Source organism: Pseudophryne corroboree, chromosome 6 (genome assembly GCF_028390025.1).
Source record: "Pseudophryne corroboree isolate aPseCor3 chromosome 6, aPseCor3.hap2, whole genome shotgun sequence".
In the NCBI taxonomy this organism is placed as follows: domain Eukaryota; kingdom Metazoa; phylum Chordata; class Amphibia; order Anura; family Myobatrachidae; genus Pseudophryne; species Pseudophryne corroboree.
In genome coordinates this window covers 424,927,637-424,951,669 of record NC_086449.1, presented here as the reverse complement: position 1 = coordinate 424,951,669, position 24,033 = coordinate 424,927,637, and the positions used below count along the sequence as shown (strand labels likewise).

Below are 24,033 nucleotides of genomic sequence, written 5' to 3'. Positions count from 1 at the left end.
GTCCTGTCTTAGAGGCAGAGTCCACGGGTCCTCTTTGAGCATTTCTTGCAGATCTGGATACCAAGTGCTTCTTGGCCAATCCGGAACAATGAGTATTGTTCTCACTCCTCTTTTTCTTATGATTCTCAGCACCTTGGGTATGAGAGGAAGAGGAGGAAATACATAGACCGACTGGAACACCCACAGTGTCACCAGTGCGTCCACAGCTATCGCCTGAGGGTCTCTTGACCTGCCGCAATATCTCTGCAGCTTTTTGTTGAGGCAGGATGCCATCATGTCCACCTGTGGCAGTTCCCACCGACTTGCAATCTGCGTGAAGACTTCTTGATGAAGTCCCCACTCTCCCGGGTGGAGGTCGTGCCTGCTGAGGAAGTCTGCTTCCCAGTTGTCCACTCCCGGAATGAACACTGCTGACAGTGCGCTTACGTGATTCTCCGCCCAGCGAAGAATTCTGGTGGCTTCTACCATCGCCACCCTGCTCCTTGTGCTGCCTTGGCGGTTTACATGAGCCACTGCGGTGATGTTGTCTGACTGAATCAGAACCGGTTGGTCGCGAAGCAGGGACTCCGCTTGACGTAGGGCGTTGTATATGGCCCTTAGTTCCAGGATGTTGATGTGAAGGCAAGTCTTCTGACTTGACCACAGCCCTTGGAAATTTCTTCCCTGTGTGACTGCCCCCCACCCTCGGAGGCTTGCATCCGTGGTCACCAGGACCCAGTCCTGAATGCCGAATCTGCGACCTTCGAGAAGGTGAGCACTCTGCAGCCACCACAGGAGAGACACCCTGGCCCTGGGGGATAGGGTGATTAACCGATGCATCTGAAGATGTGATCCGGACCACCTGTCCAGTAAGTCCCATTGGAAGGTCCTCGCATGGAACCTGCCGAAGGGAATGGCCTCGTATGATGCCACCATCCTTCCCAGGACTCGAGTGCAGTGATGCACTGACACCTGTTTTGGTTTTAATAGATTCCTGACCAGTGTCATGAGCTTCTGAGCTCTCTCTATCGGGAGATAAACCCTTTTCTGGTCTGTGTCTAGGATCATGCCTAGGAGAGGCAGATGAGCTGTAAGAACCAACTGCGACTTTGGAATATATAGAATCCAGCCGTGTTGACGTTACACTTCCAGAGAAAGTGATACGCTGTTCAGCAACTGCTCTCTTGATCTCGCTTTTATAAGGAGATCATCCAAGTACGGGATAATAGTGACACCTTCCTCAGGAGCACCATCATTTCCGCCATAACCTTGATGAATATTCTCGGGGCCGTGGAGAGACAACACGGCAACGTCTGAAATTGGTAATGACAATCCCGTACCGCAATTCTGAGGTACGCCTGATGAGGTGGATAAATGGGGACATGAAGGTATGCATCCTTTTTGTCCAGAGTCACCATAAAATCTCCCCCTTTCAGGCTTGCAATGACCGCTCTTAGCGATTCCATCTTGAACTTGAACCTTTTCAGGTATATGTTCAGGGATTTTAAATTCAATATGGGTCTGACCGAACCGTCTGGTTTCGGGACTACAACATGGTCGAATAATAACCCCCTCCTTGCTGAAGGAGGGGAACCTTGACCACCACCTGTTGATGATACAATTTGTGAATTGCAGTTAACACTGTTTCCCTCGCGTGGGGGGAAGCCGGCAGGGCCGTCGGTGAGGGGGCATCTCCTTAAAGTCCAGCTTGTATCCCTGAGACACAATATCTATTTGGAAAGGGATGGAAGCTGCGCTCACAGGGATGGGGTACCAAATGTGCTGCTAAACCTGAAGGCGTCCTACCTCCTTGCGTGGGATAATGATTGGAAAGGTTAGCGCACTAATTGGTGGATAGGGTATATATTAGGTGTGCGATGGTCTGGGTGAGATTTGTAGATATCGTAGATATGTGTATTAAGTAATGATCACTCTGAGAGGATAATTGCCATGTGCTTTATTCTTGTGTGTAATGTCCAATGCAGTATATAGGCTGTCCTTAATAACAGCAACCTCTAATTGATATTAATGGTTCCTTAAAGTTGTTTGTCCACCACTGTCAGGTGTGTCCTGCAGACTACCCTTTGCACAGTATACCTTCCTAATGGTATACAGGATGGACCCCAGTTCAGGTGAATGTCAGGTGTACCCTGCGGGTCACCTTTACCATAGGGGTGGTGAGTACCTATGTTCCCTCTGAGCCTGGGTGTCAGGTGGTACTGGCAGTGTATGATCAGTGCGGCGTCCCGCCTGTCATACAGCTTCTGTGTATAGCACTGAGGTGTGGGAGAGTGGGCTGTGTAAACTTAGACTTACCGCCGGGGGCAGGTTTTGGTGCCTGCCGCCGGTGAGCCGCGTCTTTGCTGTCCCCACCTCAGGCTGTCAGTCCTCGGTTTCCTCCGTCTCCCTTGGTGTGCGCTCTGCCCAGCGGCAGCTGCAGCTGGTCTCCTCCGCGGTTTCCTCCGTCTCCCTTGGTGTGCGCTCTGTCCAGCGGCAGCTGGTCTCCTCCGTCTCCTCCTCGTCTGTGTCCCGTCCTGCCGCTTCCGGGTTCGCGCGTCACGTTCAGTATCACGTGAGCGCTCTATTCGTGCAAAGTTCAAAGTGCTTTATTCCCTTCTCCGGCCGGAGAGGGGAATCTGTGAGACTGTGAATCTGTGAGTGAGTGTGGTATTGATTGAGTCCCAACGCGTTTCAGCACGGATGCCTTTGTCTAGGGTGAACCCACTTGTGGCTGAACTTACGAAGGCGTGCCCCCACCGGGCCTAGCTCCGCCTGTGGAGCCCCAGCGACATGCGGTGGATTTTGTAGAGGCCAGGGAGGACTTCTGTTCCTGGGAACTAGCTGTGTTGTGCAGCTTCTTTCCTCTGCCCCTGCCTCTGGCAAGAAAGGACGCACCTCGGATAGCTGTTACGTCAGGGCTACCTTTTGGACAAACGTGACACCCTAGGGGAAGATTCACATCGTATCCTGGCCCTAGTAGGGAAGGATACTCCCTGAGAATTCTTTGTGGGAAACTGCAGTTTCTTGTCTGGAGATTCACGCTCTTTTTCATAATGAGAGGAGGGAAATTTACCTCAGCTTTCTTCCCCTTAAACATGTGTACCCTTGTGTCAGGGACAGATGAGTCATCAGTGATATGCAAATCATCTTTTATTACAATAATCATATATTGAATACTTTTCTGCCATTTTGGCTGTAACTTTGCATTATCGTAGTCGACACTGGAGTCAGACTCCGTGTCGATATCAGTGTCTATTATTTTGGATAGTGATCATTGAGAGACTCTGAAGGTCTCTGCGACATAGGGACAGACATGGGTAGATTCCCTGTCTGTTCTCTAATCTTTTGTGCAATAAATTCACCTTAGCACTTAATTACACGTATCCAAACAGGTGTCGGAGTTGTCGACGGAGACACCCTCTCACACACATTTGCTCCATCTCCTCCTTAGGGAAGCCTTTTACTTCAGACATGTCGACACACACGTACCGACACACCACACACTCAGGGAATGCTCATCTGAAGACAATTATAAGGCCCTTTGGAGAGACAGAGAGAGAGTATGCCAGCACACACCCCAGCGCTATTAACCCAGGAATAACACAGTAACTTAATGTTAACCCAGTAGCTGCTGTTTATATTGATTTTTGCGCCTAATTATGTGCCCCCCCTCTCTTTTTACCCTCTTCTACCGTGTAACTGCAGGGGAGAGGCTGGGGAGCTTCCTCTCAGCGGTGCTGTGGAGAAAAAACATGGCGCTGGTGAGTGCTGAGGAAGAAGCCCCGCCCCCTCGACGGCGGGCTTCTGTCCCGCTTTCATGTACAATTTTTTGGCGGGGGCTCATACATATATACAGTGCCCAACTGTATATATGCAAACTATTGCCAAAGAGGTCTCTAATTGCTGCCCAGGGCGCCCCCCCCCCCCCTGCGCCCTGCACACTTACAGTGACCGGAGTATGTGGGTGTAGTGTGGGAGCAATGGCGCACAGCTGCAGTGCTGTGCGCTACCTCAGTGAAGACTGGAGTCTTCTGCCGCCGATTTCGAAGTCTTCTTGCTTCTTTCACCCGGCTTCTGTCTTCCGGCTCTGCGAGGGGGACGGCGGCGCGGCTCCGGGATCGGACGACGAGGGTGAGATCCTGTGTACGATCCCTCTGGAGCTAATGGTGTCCAGTAGCCTAAGAAGCAGGACCTATCTGCAGAGAGTAGGGCTGCTTCTCTCCCCTCAGTCCCACGATGCAGGGAGTCTGTTGCCAGCAGAGCTCCCTGAAAATAAAAAAACCTAACAAAATACTTTCTTATAGCAAGCTCAGGAGAGCTCACTAAACAGCACCCAGCTCGTCCGGGCACAGATTCAAACTGACGTCTGGAGGAGGGACATAGAGGGAGGAGCCAGAGCACACCAGAATCTAAAATTATTTCTTAAAGTGCCCATGTCTCCTGCGGAGCCCGTCTATTCCCCATGGTCCTTACGGAGTCCCCAGCATCCACTAGGACGTTAGAGAAAAGGTAAGTATAATGTTACTGCTTCCATAACAATAAAGAAGGCAATAGGAGCAGACTGTTGCTGATCAAGTGCATTATAGTATCATCAAGAAGTGCAACCTCCTTTATAGAAGCATCTCAACAGTGTAAATATTAAAGTTCATTAGTCCACCATTAGACTATTATGAGAAGCATGGCTTTTATATAAGGGTACAGCCAGAAAAAACCCAGCTTATTGCAACAAGAACTTCAAGCACAGCAGTAAAATGGTGATGATTTGGGATTATTTTACAGATACCGGAACCAAATGACAGTTCGTTATGGAAACTGCCATGAACGCCTCTTTGGCTATCTGTGTGGCAACATAAACTTTAGCAACCTTGGATTATGCAACAGGACAATGGACCTAGGGGGTCATTCTGACCCGATCGCTCGCTGCAGTCTATCGCAGCGCAGCGTTCGGGTTGGAACTTTGCATGCGCTGGCGCCGCAGTGCGCCGGTGATTGCCAGACGGCCGAAGGCCGTCGTTCCCTAGCGACCGCCTCTGCCTGATTGACAGGCAGAGGCGGTCGCTGGTCTGCATGGCGGCGTTTGCCTGCAGGTTTGTGGGCGCGGTCGGGCCAACGCAGGCGTGGCCGGACCGTGCGGAGGGCGGGCCACAGTGGCTGCGTGACATCACACACAGCCGCTGCGACCAGGGGCAGCGACGAGCATCTCCCGGCCAGCCGCAGGAGCTGTGCTGGGCAGGAGTTACTCAACAAGAACAAAAGCATCGCCGCTGTGTGATGCTTTTGTACTTGTGCGGAGGACGGACAGACATGCCGGGCGGGCTGGCCCTGCGCTGGGCGTACCCCCGCATGTGTGGGAACAGGATCGTAGCTGTGCTAAATTTAGCACAGCTACGATCAACTCGGAATGACCCCCCTAATTCAGACCTGATCGAAGCAGTTAAATTTGTTAGCAGTTGGGCAAAACCATGTGGACTGCAGGGGGGGGAGGGGGAACAACAGATATGACGTGCAGAGAGTTAGATTTGGGTGGGTTATACTGTTTCTGTGCAGGGTAAATACTGGCTGCTTTATTTTTACACTGCAATTTAGATTTCAGTTTGAACACACCCCACCCAAATCTAACTCTCTCTGCACATGATATATCTGTCCCACCTGCAGTGCACATGGTTTTGCCCATCTGCTAACAAATGTGCTGCTACGATCAGGTCTGAATTCGGCCCAAAGATCCTAATACAACTAGTAAATCTACAAATGAATGTAAAATTCCAGACCTTGACCCCATTAAGATCCTGTGGCAGAGATTAAGAAACAGAGTAAAACTATTCAGAGCCAAAAAACTTCACAGACTATTTCACACCTCTACCTACTTCCGGACAACCATTTTTACATCATACATCTTTTTATGTTTTTCAAAACCTACTTATCAGATTTAAACTTTGGGAAAAGCTATTACCGTATATACTCGAGTATAAGACGACTTTGTCAGCACTTTTTTTGTGCTGAAAAAGCCCCCTCGGCTTATACTCGAGTCAGTGCAGGGGACACGGAGGGCACAACGTGCGCCTCTCCTGTGTCCCTCCTGCGTCTCCAGCGGGTCTATTAAATGAAGTACCCGTTCGTGAGCTCTGATTGGCTCACTAACCGGCACTTCATTTAACACACACACGCTGCTGCCGCCGGAGGGACACAGGAGAGGCGCGCGCTGTGCCCTCCGTGTCCCTCCTTCACAAAACAGCGCGGGAGCGGCGGAGGGTAAGTTGTAACTGGCACTGGGGGGGGGCATATCTGGCACGGTGAGGGCATATCTGGCACGGTGGGGGCATATCTGGCACGGTGGGGGCATATCTGGCACGGTGGGGGCATATCTGGCAGTATGAGGGCTGTGTATGGCTAGAGCTGCATTTCCCACCCTAGGCTTATACTCGAGTCAATAAGTTTTCCCAGGTTTTTGTGGTAAAATTAGGTGCCTCACCTTATATTCGGGTCGACTTATACTCTAGTATATACGGTATGTTATATAAACAAGAAAATGTGAATGTTGGCAACATATTTAATATTTACCACAAAGGGGGTTATTCAGATGTGGAAGTAAACAAAAAAAGCAAGCAACTGGGCCAGTGGGGCAGATGTAACATGTGCAGAGAGAGTTAGGTTTGAGTGGGTTATTTTGTTTCTGTGCAGGGAAAAATAAGAATTTACTTACCGATAATTCTATTTCTCATAGTCTGTAGTGGATGCTGGGGACTCTGAAAGGACCATGGGGAATAGCGGCTCCGCAGGAGACTGGGCACAAAAGTAAAAGCTTTAGGACTACCTGGTGTGCACTGGCTCCTCCCCCTATGACCCTCCTCCAAGCCTCAGTTAGGATACTGTGCCCGGACGAGCGTACACAATAAGGAAGGATTTTGAATCCCGGGCAAGACTCATACCAGCCACACCAATCACACCGTACAACTTGTGATCTGAACCCAGTTAACAGCATGATAACAGAGGAGCCTCTGAAAAGATGGCTCACAACAATAATAACCCGATTTTTGTAACAATAACTATGTACAAGTATTGCAGACAATCCGCACTTGGGATGGGCGCCCAGCATCCACTACGGACTATGAGAAATAGAATTATCGGTAAGTAAATTCTTATTTTCTCTAACGTCCTAGTGGATGCTGGGGACTCCGAAAGGACCATGGGGATTATACCAAAGCTCCCAAACGGGCGGGAAAGTGCGGATGACTCTGCAGCACCGAATGAGAGAACTCCAGGTCCTCCTCAGCCAGGGTATCAAATTTGTAGAATTTAGCAAACGTGTTTGCCCCTGACCAAGTAGCTGCTCGGCAAAGTTGTAAAGCCGAGACCCCTCGGGCAGCCGCCCAAGATGAGCCCACTTTCCGTGTGGAATGGGCTTTTACAGATTTTGGCTGTGGCAGGCCTGCCACAGAATGTGCAAGCTGAATTGTACTACAAATCCAACGAGCAATCGTCTGCTTAGAAGCAGGAGCACCCAGTTTGTTGGGTGCATACAGAATAAACAGCGAGTCAGATTTTCTGACTCCAGCCGTCCTGGAAACATATATTTTCAGGGCCCTGAGTACGTCCAGCAACTTGGAATCCTCCAAGTCCCTAGTAGCCGCAGGCACCACAATAGGCTGGTTTAAGTGAAATGCTGAAACCACCTTAGGGAGAAATTGAGGACGAGTCCTCAATTCTGCCCTATCTGTATGGAAAATTAGGTAAGGGCTTTTATAGGATAAAGCCGCCAATTCTGATACACGCCTGGCTGAAGCCACGGCTAACAGCATTACCACTTCCCATGTGAGATATTTTAAGTCCACAGTGGTGAGTGGTTCAAACCAATGTGATTTTAGGAATCCCAAAACTACATTGAGATCCCAAGGTGCCACTGGAGGCACAAAAGGAGGCTGTATATGCAGTACCCCCTTGACAAACGTCTGAACTTCAGGAACTGAAGCTAGTTCTTTTTGGAAGAATATCGACAGGGCCGAAATTTGAACCTTAATGGACCCTAATTTTAGGCCCATAGACAGTCCTGTTTGCAGGAAATGCAGGAAACGACCCAGTTGAAATTCCTCTGTAGGGGCCTTCCTGGCCTCACACCACGCAACATATTTACGCCAAATACGGTGATAATGTTGCACAGTTACATCCTTCCTGACTTTGATCAGGGTAGGGATGACTTCATCCGGAATGCCTTTTTCCTTCAGGATCCGGCGTTCAACCGCCATGCCGTCAAACGCAGCCGCGGTAAGTCTTGGAACAGACATGGTCCCTGCTGGAGCAGGTCCTTTCTTAGAGGTAGAGGCCACGGGTCTTCCGTGAGCATCTCTTGAAGTTCCGGGTACCAAGTCCTTCTTGGCCAATCCGGAGCCACGAGTATAGTCTTTACTCCTCTCCGTCTTATGATTCTCAGTACCTTGGGTATGAGAGGCAGAGGAGGGAACACATACACTGACTGGTACACCCACGGTGTTACCAGAGCGTCCACAGCTATTGCCTAAGGATCCCTTGACCTGGCGCAATATCTGTCCAGTTTTTTGTTGAGGCGGGACGCCATCATGTCCACCTTTGGTTTTTCCCAACGGTTCACAATCATGTGGAAGACTTCTGGGTGAAGTCCCCACTCCCCCGGGTGGAGATCGTGTCTGCTGAGGAAGTCTGCTTCCCAGTTGTCCACTCCCAGAATGAACACTGCTGACAGTGCTATCACATGATTTTCCGCCCAGCGAAGAATCCTTGCAACTTCCGTCATTGCCCTCCTGCTTCTTGTGCCGCCCTGTCTGTTTACGTGGGCGACTGCCGTGATGTTGTCCGACTGGATCAACACCGGCTGACCCTGAAGCAGAGGCCTTGCCTGACTTAGGGCATTGTAAATGGCCCTTAGCTCCAGGATATTTATGTGAAGTGACGTTTCCATGCTTGACCACAAGCCCTGGAAATTTCTTCCCTGTGTGACTGCTCCCCAGCCTCTCAGGCTGGCATCCGTGGTCACCAGGACCCAATCCTGAATGCCGAATCTGCGGCCCTCTAGGGGATGAGCACTCTGTAACCACCACAGGAGAGACACCCTTGTCCTTGGAGACAGGGTTATCCGCTGATGCATTTGAAGATGCGATCCGGACCATTTGTCCAGCAGATCCCACTGAAAAGTTCTTGCGTGGAATCTGCCGAATGGAATCGCTTCGTAAGAAGCCACCATCTTTCCCAGGACCCTTGTGCATTGATGCACTGACACTTGGCCTGGTCTTAGGAGGTTCCTGACTAGGTCGGATAACTCCCTGGCTTTCTCCTCCGGGAGAAACACCTTTTTCTGTACTGTGTCCAGAATCATCCCTAGGAACAGCAGACGTGTCGTCGGAATCAGCTGCGATTTTGGAATATTTAGAATCCATCCGTGCTGTCGTAGTACTACTTGAGATAGTGCTACTCCGACCTCGAACTGTTCTCTGGACCTTGCCCTTATCAGGAGATCGTCCAAGTAAGGGATAATTAAGACGCCTTTTCTTCGAAGAAGAATCATCATTTCGGCCATTACCTTGGTAAAGACCCGGGGTGCCGTGGACAATCCAAACGGCAGCGTCTGAAACTGATAGTGACAGTTCTGTACCACAAACCTGAGGTACCCTTGGTGAGAAGGGCAAATTGGGACATGGAGGTAAGCATCCTTGATGTCCAGAGACACCATATAGTCCCCTTCTTCCAGGTTCGCTATCACTGCTCTGAGTGACTCCATCTTGAACTTGAACCTTTTTATGTAAGTGTTCAAGGATTTCAGATTTAAAATGGGTCTCACCGAGCCGTCCGGCTTCGGTACCACAAACAGCGTGGAATAATACCCCTTTCCCTGTTGTAGGAGGGGTACCTTGATTATCACCTGCTGGGAATACAGCTTGTGAATGGCTTCCAATACCGCCTCCCTGTCGGGGGGAGACGTTGGTAAAGCAGACTTCAGGAACCGGCGAGGGGGAGACGTCTCGAATTCCAATTTGTACCCCTGAGATACTACCTGCAGGATCCAGGGGTCCACTTGCGAGTGAGCCCACTGCGCGCTGAAATTCTTGAGACGGGCCCCCACCGTGCCTGAGTCCGCTTGTAAGGCCCCAGCATCATGCTGAGGACTTGGCAGAAGCGGGGGAGGGCTTCTGTTCGTGGGAAGAGGCTGTTTGCTGCAGTCTTTTTCCCCTTCCTCTGCCCCGGGGCAGATATGAGTGGCCTTTTGCCCGCTTGCCCTTATGGGGACGAAAGGACTGAGCCTGAAAAGATGGTATCTTTTTCTGCTGAGAGGTGACCTGGGGTAAAAAGGTGGATTTCCCAGCCGTTGCCGTGGCCACCAGGTCCGATAGACCGACCCCAAATAACTCCTCCCCTTTATACGGCAATACTTCCATATGCCGTTTGGAATCCGCATCACCTGACCACTGTCGCGTCCATAACCCTCTTCTGGCAGAAATGGACATCGCACTTACTCTTGATGCCAGGGTGCAAATATCCCTCTGTGCATCACGCATATATAGAAATGCATCCTTTAAATGCTCTATAGTCAATAATCTATTGTCCCTGTCCAGGGTATCAATATTTTCAGTCAGGGAATCCGACTAAGCCACCCCAGCACTGCACATCCAGGCTGAGGCGATTGCTGGTCGCAGTATAATACCAGTATGTGTGTATATACTTTTTAGGATATTTTCCAGCTTCCTATCAGCTGGTTCCTTGAGGGCGGCCGTATCAGGAGACGGTAACGCCACTTGTTTTGATAAGCGTGTGAGCGCCTTATCTACCCTAGGGGGTGTTTCCCAACGTGCCCTAACCTCTGGCGGGAAAGGGTATAATGCCAATAATTTTTTAGAAATTAGCAGTTTTTTATCGGGGGAAACCCACGCTTCATCACACACCTCATTTAATTCATCTGATTCAGGAAAAACTACGGGTAGTTTTTTCACACCCCACATAATACCCTTTTTTGTGGTACTTGTAGTATCAGAAATGTTCAAAACCTCCTTCATTGCCGTGATCATGTAACGTGTGGCCCTACTGGAAAATACGTTTGTTTCCTCACCGTCGACACTGGAGTCAGTGTCCGTGTCAGTGTCTGTATCGACCTGATGTAACGGGCGTTTTATAGCCCCTGACTGTGTTTGAGACGCCTGTACAGGTATTAACTGATTTGCCGGCTGTCTCATGTCGTCAACAGTCTTTTGTAAAGTGCTGACACTATCACGTAATTCTTTCCATAAGACCATCCAGTCAGGTGTCGACTCCCTAGGGGGTGACATCACTAACACAGGCAATTGCTCCGCCTCCACACCATTTTCCTCCTCATACATGTCGACACAACGTACCGACACACAGCACACACACAGGGAATGCTCTGATAGAGGACAGGACCCCACTAGCCCTTTGGGGAGACAGAGGGAGAGTTTGCCAGCACACACCAGAGCGCTATATATATACAGGGATAACCTTATATAAGTGTTTTTCCCTTATATAGCTGCTGTATAGATTTATCTGCCAAATTAGTGCCCCCCCTCTCTTGTTTTACCCTGTTTCTGTAGTGCAGGACTGCAGGGGAGAGTCAGGGAGCTTCCCTCCAACGGAGCTGTGAGGAAAAATGGCGCCAGTGTGCTGAGGAGATAGGCTCCGCCCCCTTCTCGGCAGCCTTTCTCCCGCTTTTTTAAGGAAAAATAGGCAGGGGTTAAATGCATCCATATAGCCCAGGAGCTATATGTGATGTATTTTTTGCCATATAAGGTGTTTTTATTGCGTCTCAGGGCGCCCCCCCCCCCAGCGCCCTGCACCCTCAGTGACCGGAGTGTGAAGTGTGCTGAGAGCAATGGCGCACAGCTGCGGTGCTGTGCGCTACCTTATTGAAGACAGGACGTCTTCTGCCGCCGATTTTCCGGACCTCTTCAGTCTTCTGGCTCTGTAAGGGGGCCGGCGGCGCGGCTCTGGGACCCATCCATGGCTGGGCCTGTGATCGTCCCTCTGGAGCTAATGTCCAGTAGCCTAAGAAGCCCAATCCACTCCGCACGCAGGTGAGTTCGCTTCTTCTCCCCTTAGTCCCTCGGTGCAGTGAGCCTGTTGCCAGCAGGTCTCACTGAAAATAAAAAACCTACTTTAAACTTTTACTCTAAGCAGCTCAGGAGAGCCACCTAGATTGCACCCTTCTCGTTCGGGCACAAAAATCTAACTGAGGCTTGGAGGAGGGTCATAGGGGGAGGAGCCAGTGCACACCAGGTAGTCCTAAAGCTTTTACTTTTGTGTCCAGTCTCCTGCGGAGCCGCTATTCCCCATGGTCCTTTCGGAGTCCCCAGCATTCACTAGGACGTTAGAGAAATACTGGCTGCTTTATTTTTACACTGCAATTTAGATTTCAGTTTGAACACACCACACCCAAATCTAACTCTCTCTGCCCCACCTGCAGTGTAACATGATATTGCCCAGTTGTGTGCATTTTGGGTTTGTTTACAAATCTGAAAAAGAACCTACATCATGTATAATTTAAAGCACACAGGGTCCACTAGGAGCCATGGGCACTTTAAGAATTTGATAGTGTGGGCTGGCTCCTCCCTCTATGCCCCTCCTACCAGACTCAGTCTAGGAAACTGATAAAGGATAGTGGTGAGATTCCGAACCAGCACACACAAACAAGAGGAAAGCTAAGCTAACCAAACTTGAAACAGGAACAGCAACAGCTGAACCAAACAACAATACTTAACCAAGTAACAGTGCAGAAAGATCGAAGCACCGGGCGGGAGCCCAGTATCCTCTACGGACTACGAGAAAAGGATTTACCAGTAGATAATTAAAATCCTATTTTCTCTTACATCCTAGAGGATACTGGGGATCCATTTAGTACCATGGGGATGTACCAAAGCTCCCAAACCGGGTGGGAGAGTGCGGAGGTTCCTGCAGAACTGATTTACCAAACTGAAGGTCCTCAGAGGCCAAAGTATCGAACTTGTAGAACTTTGCAAACGTGTTCAAACCTGACCAAGTAGCCGCTCGGCAAAGCAGTGGGCCTGTAAAGATTTAGGAACCGGCAATCCTGCCCTGGAATAAGCATGCTGGATAGTGAGCCTGATCCAGCGCGCAATTGACTGCCTTGAATCAGGACATCCAATCTCATTGTGATTTTAAAGAACAAACAACGAGTTCGATTTCCTGTTCTCTTCACATACACCTTCAAAGCACTACCAACATCCAAAGACTTTGAAGAAACAGAGGTGTCGGTAACAACTGCAACCACAATAGGTTGGTTGAAGTGAAACGCAGACACCACCTTAGGAAGAAATTGCTGACGAGTCCTGAGTTCAGCTCTATCCTCATGGAAAATTAAATAGGGGCTCTTGTAAGACAACGCCCCCAGTTCCGACACACGTCTTGCTGAAGCCAAGGCCAACAGTGTGACGGTCTTCCACTTAAAGATATTTTACATCTACCTCCTGTAACGGTTCAAACCAGTCCAATTGGAGGAACTGCAGCACCAAATTGAGATCCCAAGGTGCCGTGGGAGGCACAAAGGGAGGTTGGATGTGCAGAACACCTTTCAAGAACGTCTGGACCTCAGGAAGAGAAGCCCACATCCACACCCGACTGTAGAAAAAGCAGGAAACGTCCCGGATGAAATTTTACTGCAGAATATTTTCTGCTCTCACACCAAGAGACGTATTTCTTCCAAATACAGTGGTAATGTTTAGACGTTACCACCTTCCTGGCTTGGATCATAGTCGGGATGACCTTGTCAGGGATGCCTCTCCTGGCTAGAATCAGCCGTTCAATTTCCATGCCGTCAAACGTAGCCGTGGTAAGTCTTGATAGACGAACGGGCCCTGTTGCAGAAAATCCTCACAAAGCGGTAGAGGCCGCGGATCTTTCAGGAGCATCTCCAGAGGGTCCGCGTACCAGGCCCTTCTTGGCCAGTCCGGAGCAATGAGTATTGCTTGAACCTTTTCCCTTTTTATTCTTTTGACAATTCTTGGGATCAGAGGAAGTGGAGGAAACATGTACACATTCTGATAGACCCATGGAGTCTTCAGAGCGTCCACTGCCACTGCCTGTGGGTCTCTCGACCTGGAACAATACCACTTGAGCTTCTTGTTGAGATGAGAGGCCATCATGTCGATTTGTGAACATCCCCATCAACGTGTCAAGCACCTGAACACCCCCGGGTGAAGGCCCCACTCCCCCGAGTGCAGGTCGTGTCTGCTGAGGAAGTCTTCTTCCCAGTTATCTACTACCAGAATGAAGACCGCCGACAACACCACAGCGTGTTTTTCAGCCCAAAGGAGAATTCTTGACATCTCTGACATTGCTGCTCTGCTTTTCGTTCCACCCTGTCGGTTTATGTACGTCACATTGTCTGACTGAACTGATGTTGAAGATGATATGAGGCCTGCAGAAGGGCGTTGTATCTAGCCCTGAGTTTCAGAATGTTGATTGTAAGGACGACTTCTGACTTGACCATCTTCCTTGAAACTGCACCCCCTGGGTGACTGCTCCCCAACCTCGGAGGCTTGCGTCCATGGTTAGCAGAATCCAATTTTGAATCCCGAACCATCGGCCCTCGATTAGGTAAGAAGTCTGTAGCCACCACAGAAGGGAGATTATGGCCTTTGGTGACAGACGGATCCACTGGTGCATGTGAAAATGTGATATGGACCATTTGTCCAACAGGTCGAGCTGGAAGGGTCTTGCATGAAACCTTCAGTACTGAAGAGCCTTATAAGAGGCCACCATTTTCCCCAGAAGGCGAAAGCATAGATGCACCGATATCTGGGTTGGCTTCAGGACATCCTGAACCATCGACTGGATTAAAAATGCCTTTTCCAACGGAAGAAAAACTTTCTGCGACTGTGTGTCCAGTATCATTCCCAGAAATGGGAGCCTCCAAGTTGGCTCTAAGGGAGATTTCGGAAGATTTAGAATCCACCCATGATCCAGGAGTAGTTTGGTTGTGAGGCCAATGCTGTTCAACAACCTCTCCCTGGATGGAGCCTTTATCTGAAGATCGTCCAGGTACAGAATTATGTTCACTCCCTGCTTTGCGAAGGAGAAACATTAACTCTGCCATAACCTTGGTGAACACCCTCGGTACCGTGGAGAGACCAAAAGGCAGGGCCTGGAACTGGTAGTGACAGTCCTGCAGTGCAAATCATAGATAAGCCTGGTGAGGTGGCTAGATCGGAATGTGAAGGTACGCATCATAGACACTAGTAATTCTCCCTCCTCCAGACCTGAGATCACCGCTCTCAGAGACTCCATCTTGAATTTGAACACTCGTAAGTACGGGTTCAACGATTTTAGATTCAAAATCGGCCTTACCGAACCGTCCGGTTTCGGTACCACAAAAAAGTTGGAATAATATCCCTTGTTTTGGAGATGAGGTGGAACTGGAACAATGACCTGAGTTTGTACCAGTTTTTGAATGGTATCCTGTAAGGTTATACTTGCCTATTGTGAAACTGGTAAGCCGGATTTGAATAATCTGTGAGGTGGGAGCTCCTGAAGCTCCAGTCTGTAGCCCTGGGAAATAAAATCTATGACCCAGGGATCCTGGTATGTTGTTGTGCATGTATGACTGAAAAAAATTTTTTGTCGCGCTCCCACCTGCCAGTCTTCCAGGCATCACGGTCCACTGTCATGCTTAAGGCTTTGAGGAAGCAGAGCTGGAGCTCAGTTCCTGAGCACCGGCAGTTGTTGGTTTGCGTGGTTTACCTCTAGCGCCTCTGTTGGCTGTAGAAGATCCTCTGACTTTGCCCTTAAACTTGGCAGTCCGAAAGGACTGTAGAGTAGGTCTTCCTGGTTGGGGGTGCTGCAGAAGGAAGATATGTGGACTTACCCGTCCACATATCTCCATAGCTTTGGAGATCCATTTGTCTAGTTCGTCTCCAAATAAGGTCTCTCCTGTGAATGGTAGGCCTTCCACGCCTTTCCTGAAGTCCGCGTCCACTGGCGTAGCCATAAGCCCCTGTGTGCAGACACTGGCATAGCAGTGGTACGTGCATTAAGCAAACGTACTTCTTTAATGGCTTCCACCATAAACTGCGTATATGTTGCAGGAGTAACACAAGCTCCCCCCTAGATAAGGAATCCAACCCCTCAATTAGGTTACCTGACCATTCAGAAATGGCTTTAGTAATCCACCCACATGCTATAGCGGGTCTCTGGACCACCCCAGCAGCCGTGTACAATGATTTGAGTGTAGCCTCAGTTTTACGATGAACCGTGTCTTTCAGGGAGGCTGCACCAGGTACAGGTAATACAATTTTTCATGACAACCTGGACACTGATGCATTCACTATCAGTGGACTTTTCCTTTTCCTCCTGAGAATAGGAAAAAATGGGAATGATGAGAGTACCCTCTTAGGAATTTGAAATTTCTTATCAGGATTAACCCACGGTTCTTCAAACAGGGTATTCATTTCCTTTGACACAGGAAAAGTGAGTGAGGATTTCTTTTTAACATTAAAATAAGATTCCTCACACTCCTCTGCCACCTTATCAGGAATTTGCAGAACATCTCTGAAAGCTTCTATAAGAGTCTCTATTCCCTGTGACAGAGCAGCATCCCCCCTTCTGAGTCCACCTCCCCTCAGTGTCAGAGTCCGACTGCAGGATATGGGCCAGAGATCGTTTTTGCGGACAAACGGCAGGGGACTGAGACACTTGTATGGGGAATGAGTCTCTATTCATAATCTCATCCACAGACTGTCTTAAGTATTGCGTCTCTTTCTCATGGCGGGACAATTTATTAGAGATATTGGAAATCATTCCTTTAATGGAATCCAGCCACGCTGGTTCAGCCCCGCTAGCCTGAGAAGGTGCACTACACTGAGTAAATAGTAGTGATTTCCCTGGGGAAGAGGAATACTCTGCCGTACATGAAACACACTCTTTGCCTGACATATTGTAAATGTGACAGCACGCACACACAGGAAAGGTTAAAAACACAATTAACCCATAAAGAACCTTTTCAGGGAGAGACAGAGATATATTGGAGCCAGCACATAGCGCCCTTATTGCGAATGCCAAGCTTAGCCGGGTCGCCGACTAAGTACCCAGATTGGGGACTTAGTACACTAATAATCGATTCCCCCCCCCGCCCTGCTATGACCCCCTGGTACCGCTAAGGTAATCTGGAGTCACACCGGAGGCGCAGCACGTCCCTGTCAGTCAGCGTCTGTGTCCACTGCAGAGGGAAAATGGCACTGGTGACCTGCTGGATCTACTCCAAGTGAAACCCCGCCCCTTCAATGGCACACGGTCTTCCCGCTTTTTTTTTTATACTGGCTGAGGTAATCTGGTGCTTAAAATGGAGACAGATCCATTTGAAGGCTTTGATTGCCAGTCTGGGTACAGTGTACTGAGACGCAGTTGTGTACTGAGTTTGGAGACGCAATCTGCCCCGGTTAGAATCCATGCGTCTCCGTACCCTTATGCCGCCATAATTGCCGGCGACCCGCCAACTGGGACGCCGGCTTAATACTGACCACTCTTCTTTCTTCTGGTTCTGTTAGGGGTGGCGGCGTGCTGCGGGAATGTACGCTCGCCGTGGTGGGGCTTGTGAATAGTTCCCTCAGGAGCTAGTGTCCGGTCGGCGGGAAACGGGACCATTAACCCTTCAAGAGGTTGGGCGTTCTTCCCCCCTAATTCCCACGAAGCAGGCAGGCTGGTGGCATCCAGTCCTGCCTGAAAATAACAAACAGAAAAATAAATGCAGAAAACTCTTCAGGAGCTTCCATAAGTGTGACCGGCTCCTCTGGGCACATTTTGTAAACCGAGTCTGGTAGGAGGGGCATAGAGGGAGGAGCCAGTCTACACAATCAAATTCTTAAAGTGCCCATGGCTCCTAATTGACCCGTCTATACCCATGGTACTAAATGGAACCCCAGTATCTAGGATGTAAGAGAAACACTATTTAGCCCAGTGGTTTCCAAACTCAGTCCTCAAGGTATCCTAAAAGTCCAGGTTTTAAGGATATTCATGCCTGAGCACAGATTACTTAATTTGCACATCAATCTGATTTAACCATCAGTGCTCAAGCATGGATATCCTTAAAATTGAACTGTACGGGTTCCATTGATTTAGTGGAATAAAAAAGATAAACTTATTCATTTGTGAAGACTTACTTTAAATGCCATGTGCTCCAGAAAATGTGCAGTCCCATTATTTCTCTGGTTTTCATACCTGCTACCAGCACCAATCCACAGGCCAACCTAATTATAAAGTGATAAATTCAGAATAAAAATTAAATACTTGTTACAGGTGGAAAGTGTATTGAATGCATTCAAAGTCTTAAGGTGCATACACACGGTGCGATTTTCCTTGCGACACGGACTATATAGTCCATATCGCAGGAAAATATAGGTCATATCGTACTGTGTGTATACAGCTTGCGATGCCAACACTGACTATGGTGCCAGGCTACGGACACATCACATAGTCAATGTCGGGAATTTCCTGCATCGCACCGTATGTACACACCTTTAACCATAAAAAAAAAAACCAGATATTAAGAAAATAATAACCAATAACAATAAATATTTTAAAATACATAGCTAAAAATATTTAGTAAAATTCTCATGTCTTGCTAAATAACAGAAACACTGTTGTCTGAGATGGGTCTCATATGAAAATATCTATTGCTTTTCCAGCTCACCCAATGCACAGGAGAGCTTCTAAAGTTTTTATGAAGTGTTGACGATCCAGTTAAAGCTTCCAAGACAGTGGTTCCCAAACTGTGTGCCGTGGCACCCTGGGGTGCCTCGGGACACTTGCAGTGGTGCCCTGGTTAGTGTTCCATGACCGATTCAAATTATTTATTGTACATGTAATAGGCAAAACCAGCACTGATGGCTGGAAATCATAAAATATGTGGACAAACAGATGCAAATCTTGTCCCTCGTCTTATAACGGATCCTAAGGATGACCTATAAACACAGTTTACTTAATTTAATATTTATTTCTAAATTTCTAAATCAGAAACCTTTGGCCTAGGGGTGATGTGAAACAAAATCTGATACTCTAGGGTGCCTTGATTCAAAAAAGTTTGGGAACCATTGTTCTAAGATAATGTGCATGTCTTTACAAAGCAGTGGCCACTTATGCAAAGATGGATGATTTGCCAGGAAAATTCCTGTAAAAAAAAGTTAGGAATTTTTTTCCCCTCTCAAAATGAAATATTTATTTATTAATATTCGTGTTTTTGCCGTTTTTAAGGGTGTTTGAACTCGAATGGTATCGGGTGCATTTTACTGCAACTTTTTGAATCCTGATACGGTTATTCACTAAGCTGCCGAGTTTTGCACAATCGTTTTTTCCGATGTCGATGTGATTCGTAATATCAGGCAGTGTTTTACGGGAGTGATGAGTAAAACACTGCCTGATAAAACACAAGGAATCCCGGCCGGATCTGTGAGATCCGTGCAGGGCTTCATTGTGTACCTTAAAAAGTTGTTTAAAGTCTTAAAAAATCTGAAAAAAATTGCGTGGGGTCCCCCCTCCTAAGCACAACCAGCCTCGGGCTCTTTGAGCCGGTCCTGGTAGAAAAAATATGGGGGGAAAAATGACAGGGGTTCCCCCATATTTCTTCAACCAGCACCGGGCTCTGCGCCTGGTCCTGGTTCCAAAAATACGGGGGACAAAAAGCGTAGGGGTCCCCCGTATTTTTGAAACCAGCACCGGGCTCCACTAGCCAGGTACATAATGCCACAGCCGGGGGACACTTTTATACTGGTCCCTGCGGCCCTGGCATTACATACCCAACTAGTCACCCCTGGCCGGGGTACCCTGGAGGAGTGGGGACCCCTTCAATCAAGGGGTCCCCCCCCCCTCCAGCCACCCAAGGGCCAGGGGTGAAGCCCGAGGCTGTCCCCCCCCATCCAAGGGCGGCGGATGGGGGGCTGATAGCCATGTGAAAAATTGTGAATATTGTTTTTAGTAGCAGTACTGCAAGTCCCAGCAAGCCTCCCCCGCAAGCTGGTATTTGGAGAACCACAAGTACCAGCATGCGGTGGAAAACCGGGCCCGCTGGTACCTGTAGTACTACTACTAAAAAAATACCCCCAAAAAAACAGGACACACACCATGACAGTATAAGTTTATTACATACATGGACACCTCCATACATACATACTTACCTATGTTCCCACGAGGCTCGGTCCTCTTCTCCATGTAGAATCCTAGGGGTACCCGTGTTAAAAATTATACTCACATAATCCAGGGTAGAATCCGACCTTTGAATAATCCATGTACTTGGCAAAACCAAAAAACGGAAACCCGACCACGCACTGAAAGGGGTCCCATGTTTACACATGGGACCCCTTTCCCCGACTGCCAGGACCCCCCCTGACTCCTGTCAAAGAGGGTCCCTTCAGCCAGTCAGGGAGCGCCACGTCGTGGCACTCTCCTGATTGGCTGTGTGCTCCTGTAGTGTGTCAGGCAGCACACGGCACAGATACAATGTAGCGCCTATGCGCTCCATTGTAGCCAATGGTGGGAACTTTGCGGTCAGCGGTGAGGTTACTTTCGGTCAACCTCTGACCGCAAAGTTCCCACCATTGGCTACAATGGAGCGCATAGGCGCTACATTGTATCTGTGCCGTGTGCTGCCTGACAGACACTACAGGAGCACACAGCCAATTAGGAGAGTGCCACGACGTGGCGCTCCCTGATTGGCTGAAGGGACCCTCTTTGACAGGAGTCAGGGGGGGTCCTGGCAGTCGGGGAAAGGGGTCCCATGTGCGTGGTCGGGTTTCAGTGCGTGTTCGGGTTTCCGTTTTTTTGTTTTGCCAAGTACGTGGATTATTCAAAGGTCGGATTCTACCCTGGATTATGTGAGTATAATTTTTAACACAGGTACCCCTAGGATTCTACATGGAGAAGAGGACCGAGCCTCGTGGGAACATAGGTAAGTATGTATGTATGGAGGTGTGCATGTATGTAATAAACTTATACTTTCACGGTGTGTGTGTCCTGTTTTTTTTTGGGGTATTTTTTTTAATAGTAGTAGTACTACAGGTACCAGCGGGCCCGGTTTCCCACCGCATGCTGGTACTTGTGGTTCTCCAAGTACTAGCTTGCGGGGGAGGCTTGCTGGGACTTGTAGTACTGCTACTAAAAACAATATTCACAATTTTTCACAAGGCTATCAGCCCCCCATCCGCCGCCCTTGGATGGGGGGGGGGGGGGGGGGGGAGAGACAGCCTCGGGCTTCACCCCTGGCCCTTGGGTGGCTGGAGGGGGGGGGGACCCCTTGATTGAGGGGGCCCCACTCCTCCAGGGTACCCCGGCCAGGGGTGACTAGTTGGGTATGTACTGCCAGGGCCGCAGGGACCAGTATAAAAGTGTCCCCCGGCTGTGGCATTATGTACCTGGCTAGTGGAGCCCGGTGCTGGTTTCAAAAATACGGGGGACCCCTACGCTTTTTGTCCCCTGTATTTTTGGAACCAGGACCAGGCGCAGAGGCCGGTGCTGGTTGATTAAATATGGGGGAACCCCTGTCATTTTTCCCCCCATATTTTTTCAACCAGGACCGGCTCAAAGAGCCCGAGGCTGGTTATGCTTAGGAGGGGGGACCCCACGCAATTTTTTTTTCCAGATTTTACACTAAACAGACCCTTTCCCATAGATAACCATGCACAGATCTCACTGATCCGTGCATGGTTATCCAAACTCGACTGGAAAAAGCAGGTCTATTTTTTTTGCTGCTTTTTTTAACGAATCGAAAAAAAACAGACCCGCACTTGAGCACTCAGAAACTAACACCCAAATACGAATGAATAGTGAATGCCCGTATTCTATGAAATAACAGCCGCGTTTGACCGATTGTCTATTTATTCGTATTTCGGAACGTTGTCATTCAAACCATTACGAATAGATCATTCACTGCCGAGATTGGTGCTTAGTGAATTCCCGGATTGGGACTTAGAAAAAAAGACACAAATCGGCCAAACTCGGATTTTTAGTAAATACTGGCCCAGTTGTGTGTATTAGTTACAGTGTATCCAGAAAGTATTCACAGCGCTTCACCTTTTTCCACATTTTGTTATGTTACAGCCAGAGGCAGAACTCTGGGAGGCAACGGAGTCACCTGCCGCCGGGCTCCTCCTGTTCCGTGTGTTCAGCGACATTAATCAATTAAGTTAATGGACAGCAGCCGGTATCTCTTCCGTAGCCGACTTCCCCACTAGTCACTGCACCTTACAAATCACAACCTCTTTATTATAAATACACTGGAAGCAGACACCTTACTGATGAAGATATTTGCTGCTATAAAGGAAACATGAGAATTCTAACTATATGAAGTTATTTCTATGACAATTACAAGTAACTTCATATAGTTAGAATTCTCATACTTCCTATGCAAGAGCAGATATCTCTATCAGTAAGGTGCGTGATACCAGTGTAAAAGGTTGTGGGTTCTAATCCAGGATATGACACTTGAAAATTAATTGTCAGAGAAATAATCAGCATTGTGAGTGACTGAGCAGATCTATGTAGTGTGTGGTTGGACCCCTACATAGATCTGCCTAGTTGCAACGGTTTTGTAGTAGCTTCATATAGTTAGAATTAGAGATGAGCGGGTTCGGCTTTACTCGGATCTCAAAACGGCATCTTATTGGCTCACGGATGATATATGGGGGGGGGGGGGGGGGGGGGAGACCAATATTTTTCTTGCCTCCGGGCAACTGGGACAAACTTACGCCACTGGTTACAGCCTTATTCCAGAACGGAATAAATTCATTTTTTCCCTAAAAATTCTACACACAATACCCCATAATGACAACGTGAAAAGTTTTTTATTTTTTTATTTTTGCAAATGTATTAGAAATAAAAAAACTAAGAAATCACATGTACATAAGTATTCACAGCCTTTGCCTTGAAGCTCAAAATTGATCTCAGGTGCATCCTGTTTTCACTGATCATCCTTGAGATATTCCTACAGCTTAATTTGGAGTCCACCTGTGGTACATTCAGTTGATTGGACATGATTTGGAAAGGCACACACCTGTCTATATAAAGTCCCTCACTTGACAGTGCATGTCAGAGTACTAACCAAGCATGAAGTCAAAGGAATTGTCAGGATTGTCTCGAGGCATAAATCTGGGGAAGGGTACAGAAAAATATCCGCTGCTTTGAAGGCACCAATGAGCACAGTGGCCTCCATCATCCGTAAATGGAAGAAGTTCGGAATCACCAGGACTCTTCCTAGAGCTGGCTAACAGTCTGAACTGAGCGATCGGGGGAGAAAGGCTCTAATCAGAGGGGTGATCAAGAACCAGACAGTCACTCTGTCAGAGCTACAGCATTCCTCTGTGGAGAGAGGAGAACCATCCAGAAGGACAACCATCTCTGCAGCAATCCACCAATCAGGCCTGTATGGTAGCGTGGCCAGATGGAAGCCACTCCTTAACAAAAAGCACATGGCAGCCAGCCTGGAGTTTGCCAAAATGCACCTGAAGGACTCTCAGACCATGAGAAACTAAATTCTCTGGTATGATGAGACAAAGATTGAACTCTTTGGCTTGAATGCCAGGCGTCATGTTTGGAGGAAACCAGGCACCGCTCATCACCAGGCCAATACATTCGCTACAGTGAAGCTGTGGGGATGTTTTACAGCAGCAGGAACTGGGAGACTAATCAGCATAGAGGAAAGATGATTGCAGCAATGTACAGAGACATCCTGGATGAAAACCTGCTCCAGAGCGCGCTTGACCTCAGACTGGGGCGACGATTCATCTTTCAGCAGGACAACGACCCTAAGCACACAGCCAAGATATCAAAGGAGTGGCTTCAGGACAACTCTGTGAATGTCCTTGAGTGGCCCAGCCAGAGCCCAGACTTTAATCCAATTGAACATCTCTGGAGAGATCTGAAAATGGCTGTGCACCGACGCTTCCCATCCAACCTGATGGAGCTTGAGAGGTGCAGCAAAGAGGAATGGGCGAAACTGCCTAAAGATAGGTGTGCCAAGCTTGTGGCATCATATTCAAAAAGACTTGAGGATGTAATTGCCGCCAAAGATGCATCAACAAAGTATTG

At 48.6% G+C, this 24,033-nt stretch overlaps 1 protein-coding gene across 2 annotated transcripts in view; it reads right to left on the bottom strand.

The window, feature by feature from the left end:
- PMPCB (peptidase, mitochondrial processing subunit beta) overlaps window positions 1-24,033 on the bottom strand; it is a 129,542-nt gene that overhangs the window by 59,360 nt on the left and 46,149 nt on the right. For both annotated transcript variants that reach the window (XM_063927007.1, XM_063927008.1), the window contains one exon: window positions 18,120-18,206. In XM_063927007.1, the coding sequence (XP_063783077.1) occupies window positions 18,120-18,206 (87 nt within the window). The remainder of the gene's footprint in view (window positions 1-18,119; window positions 18,207-24,033) is intronic.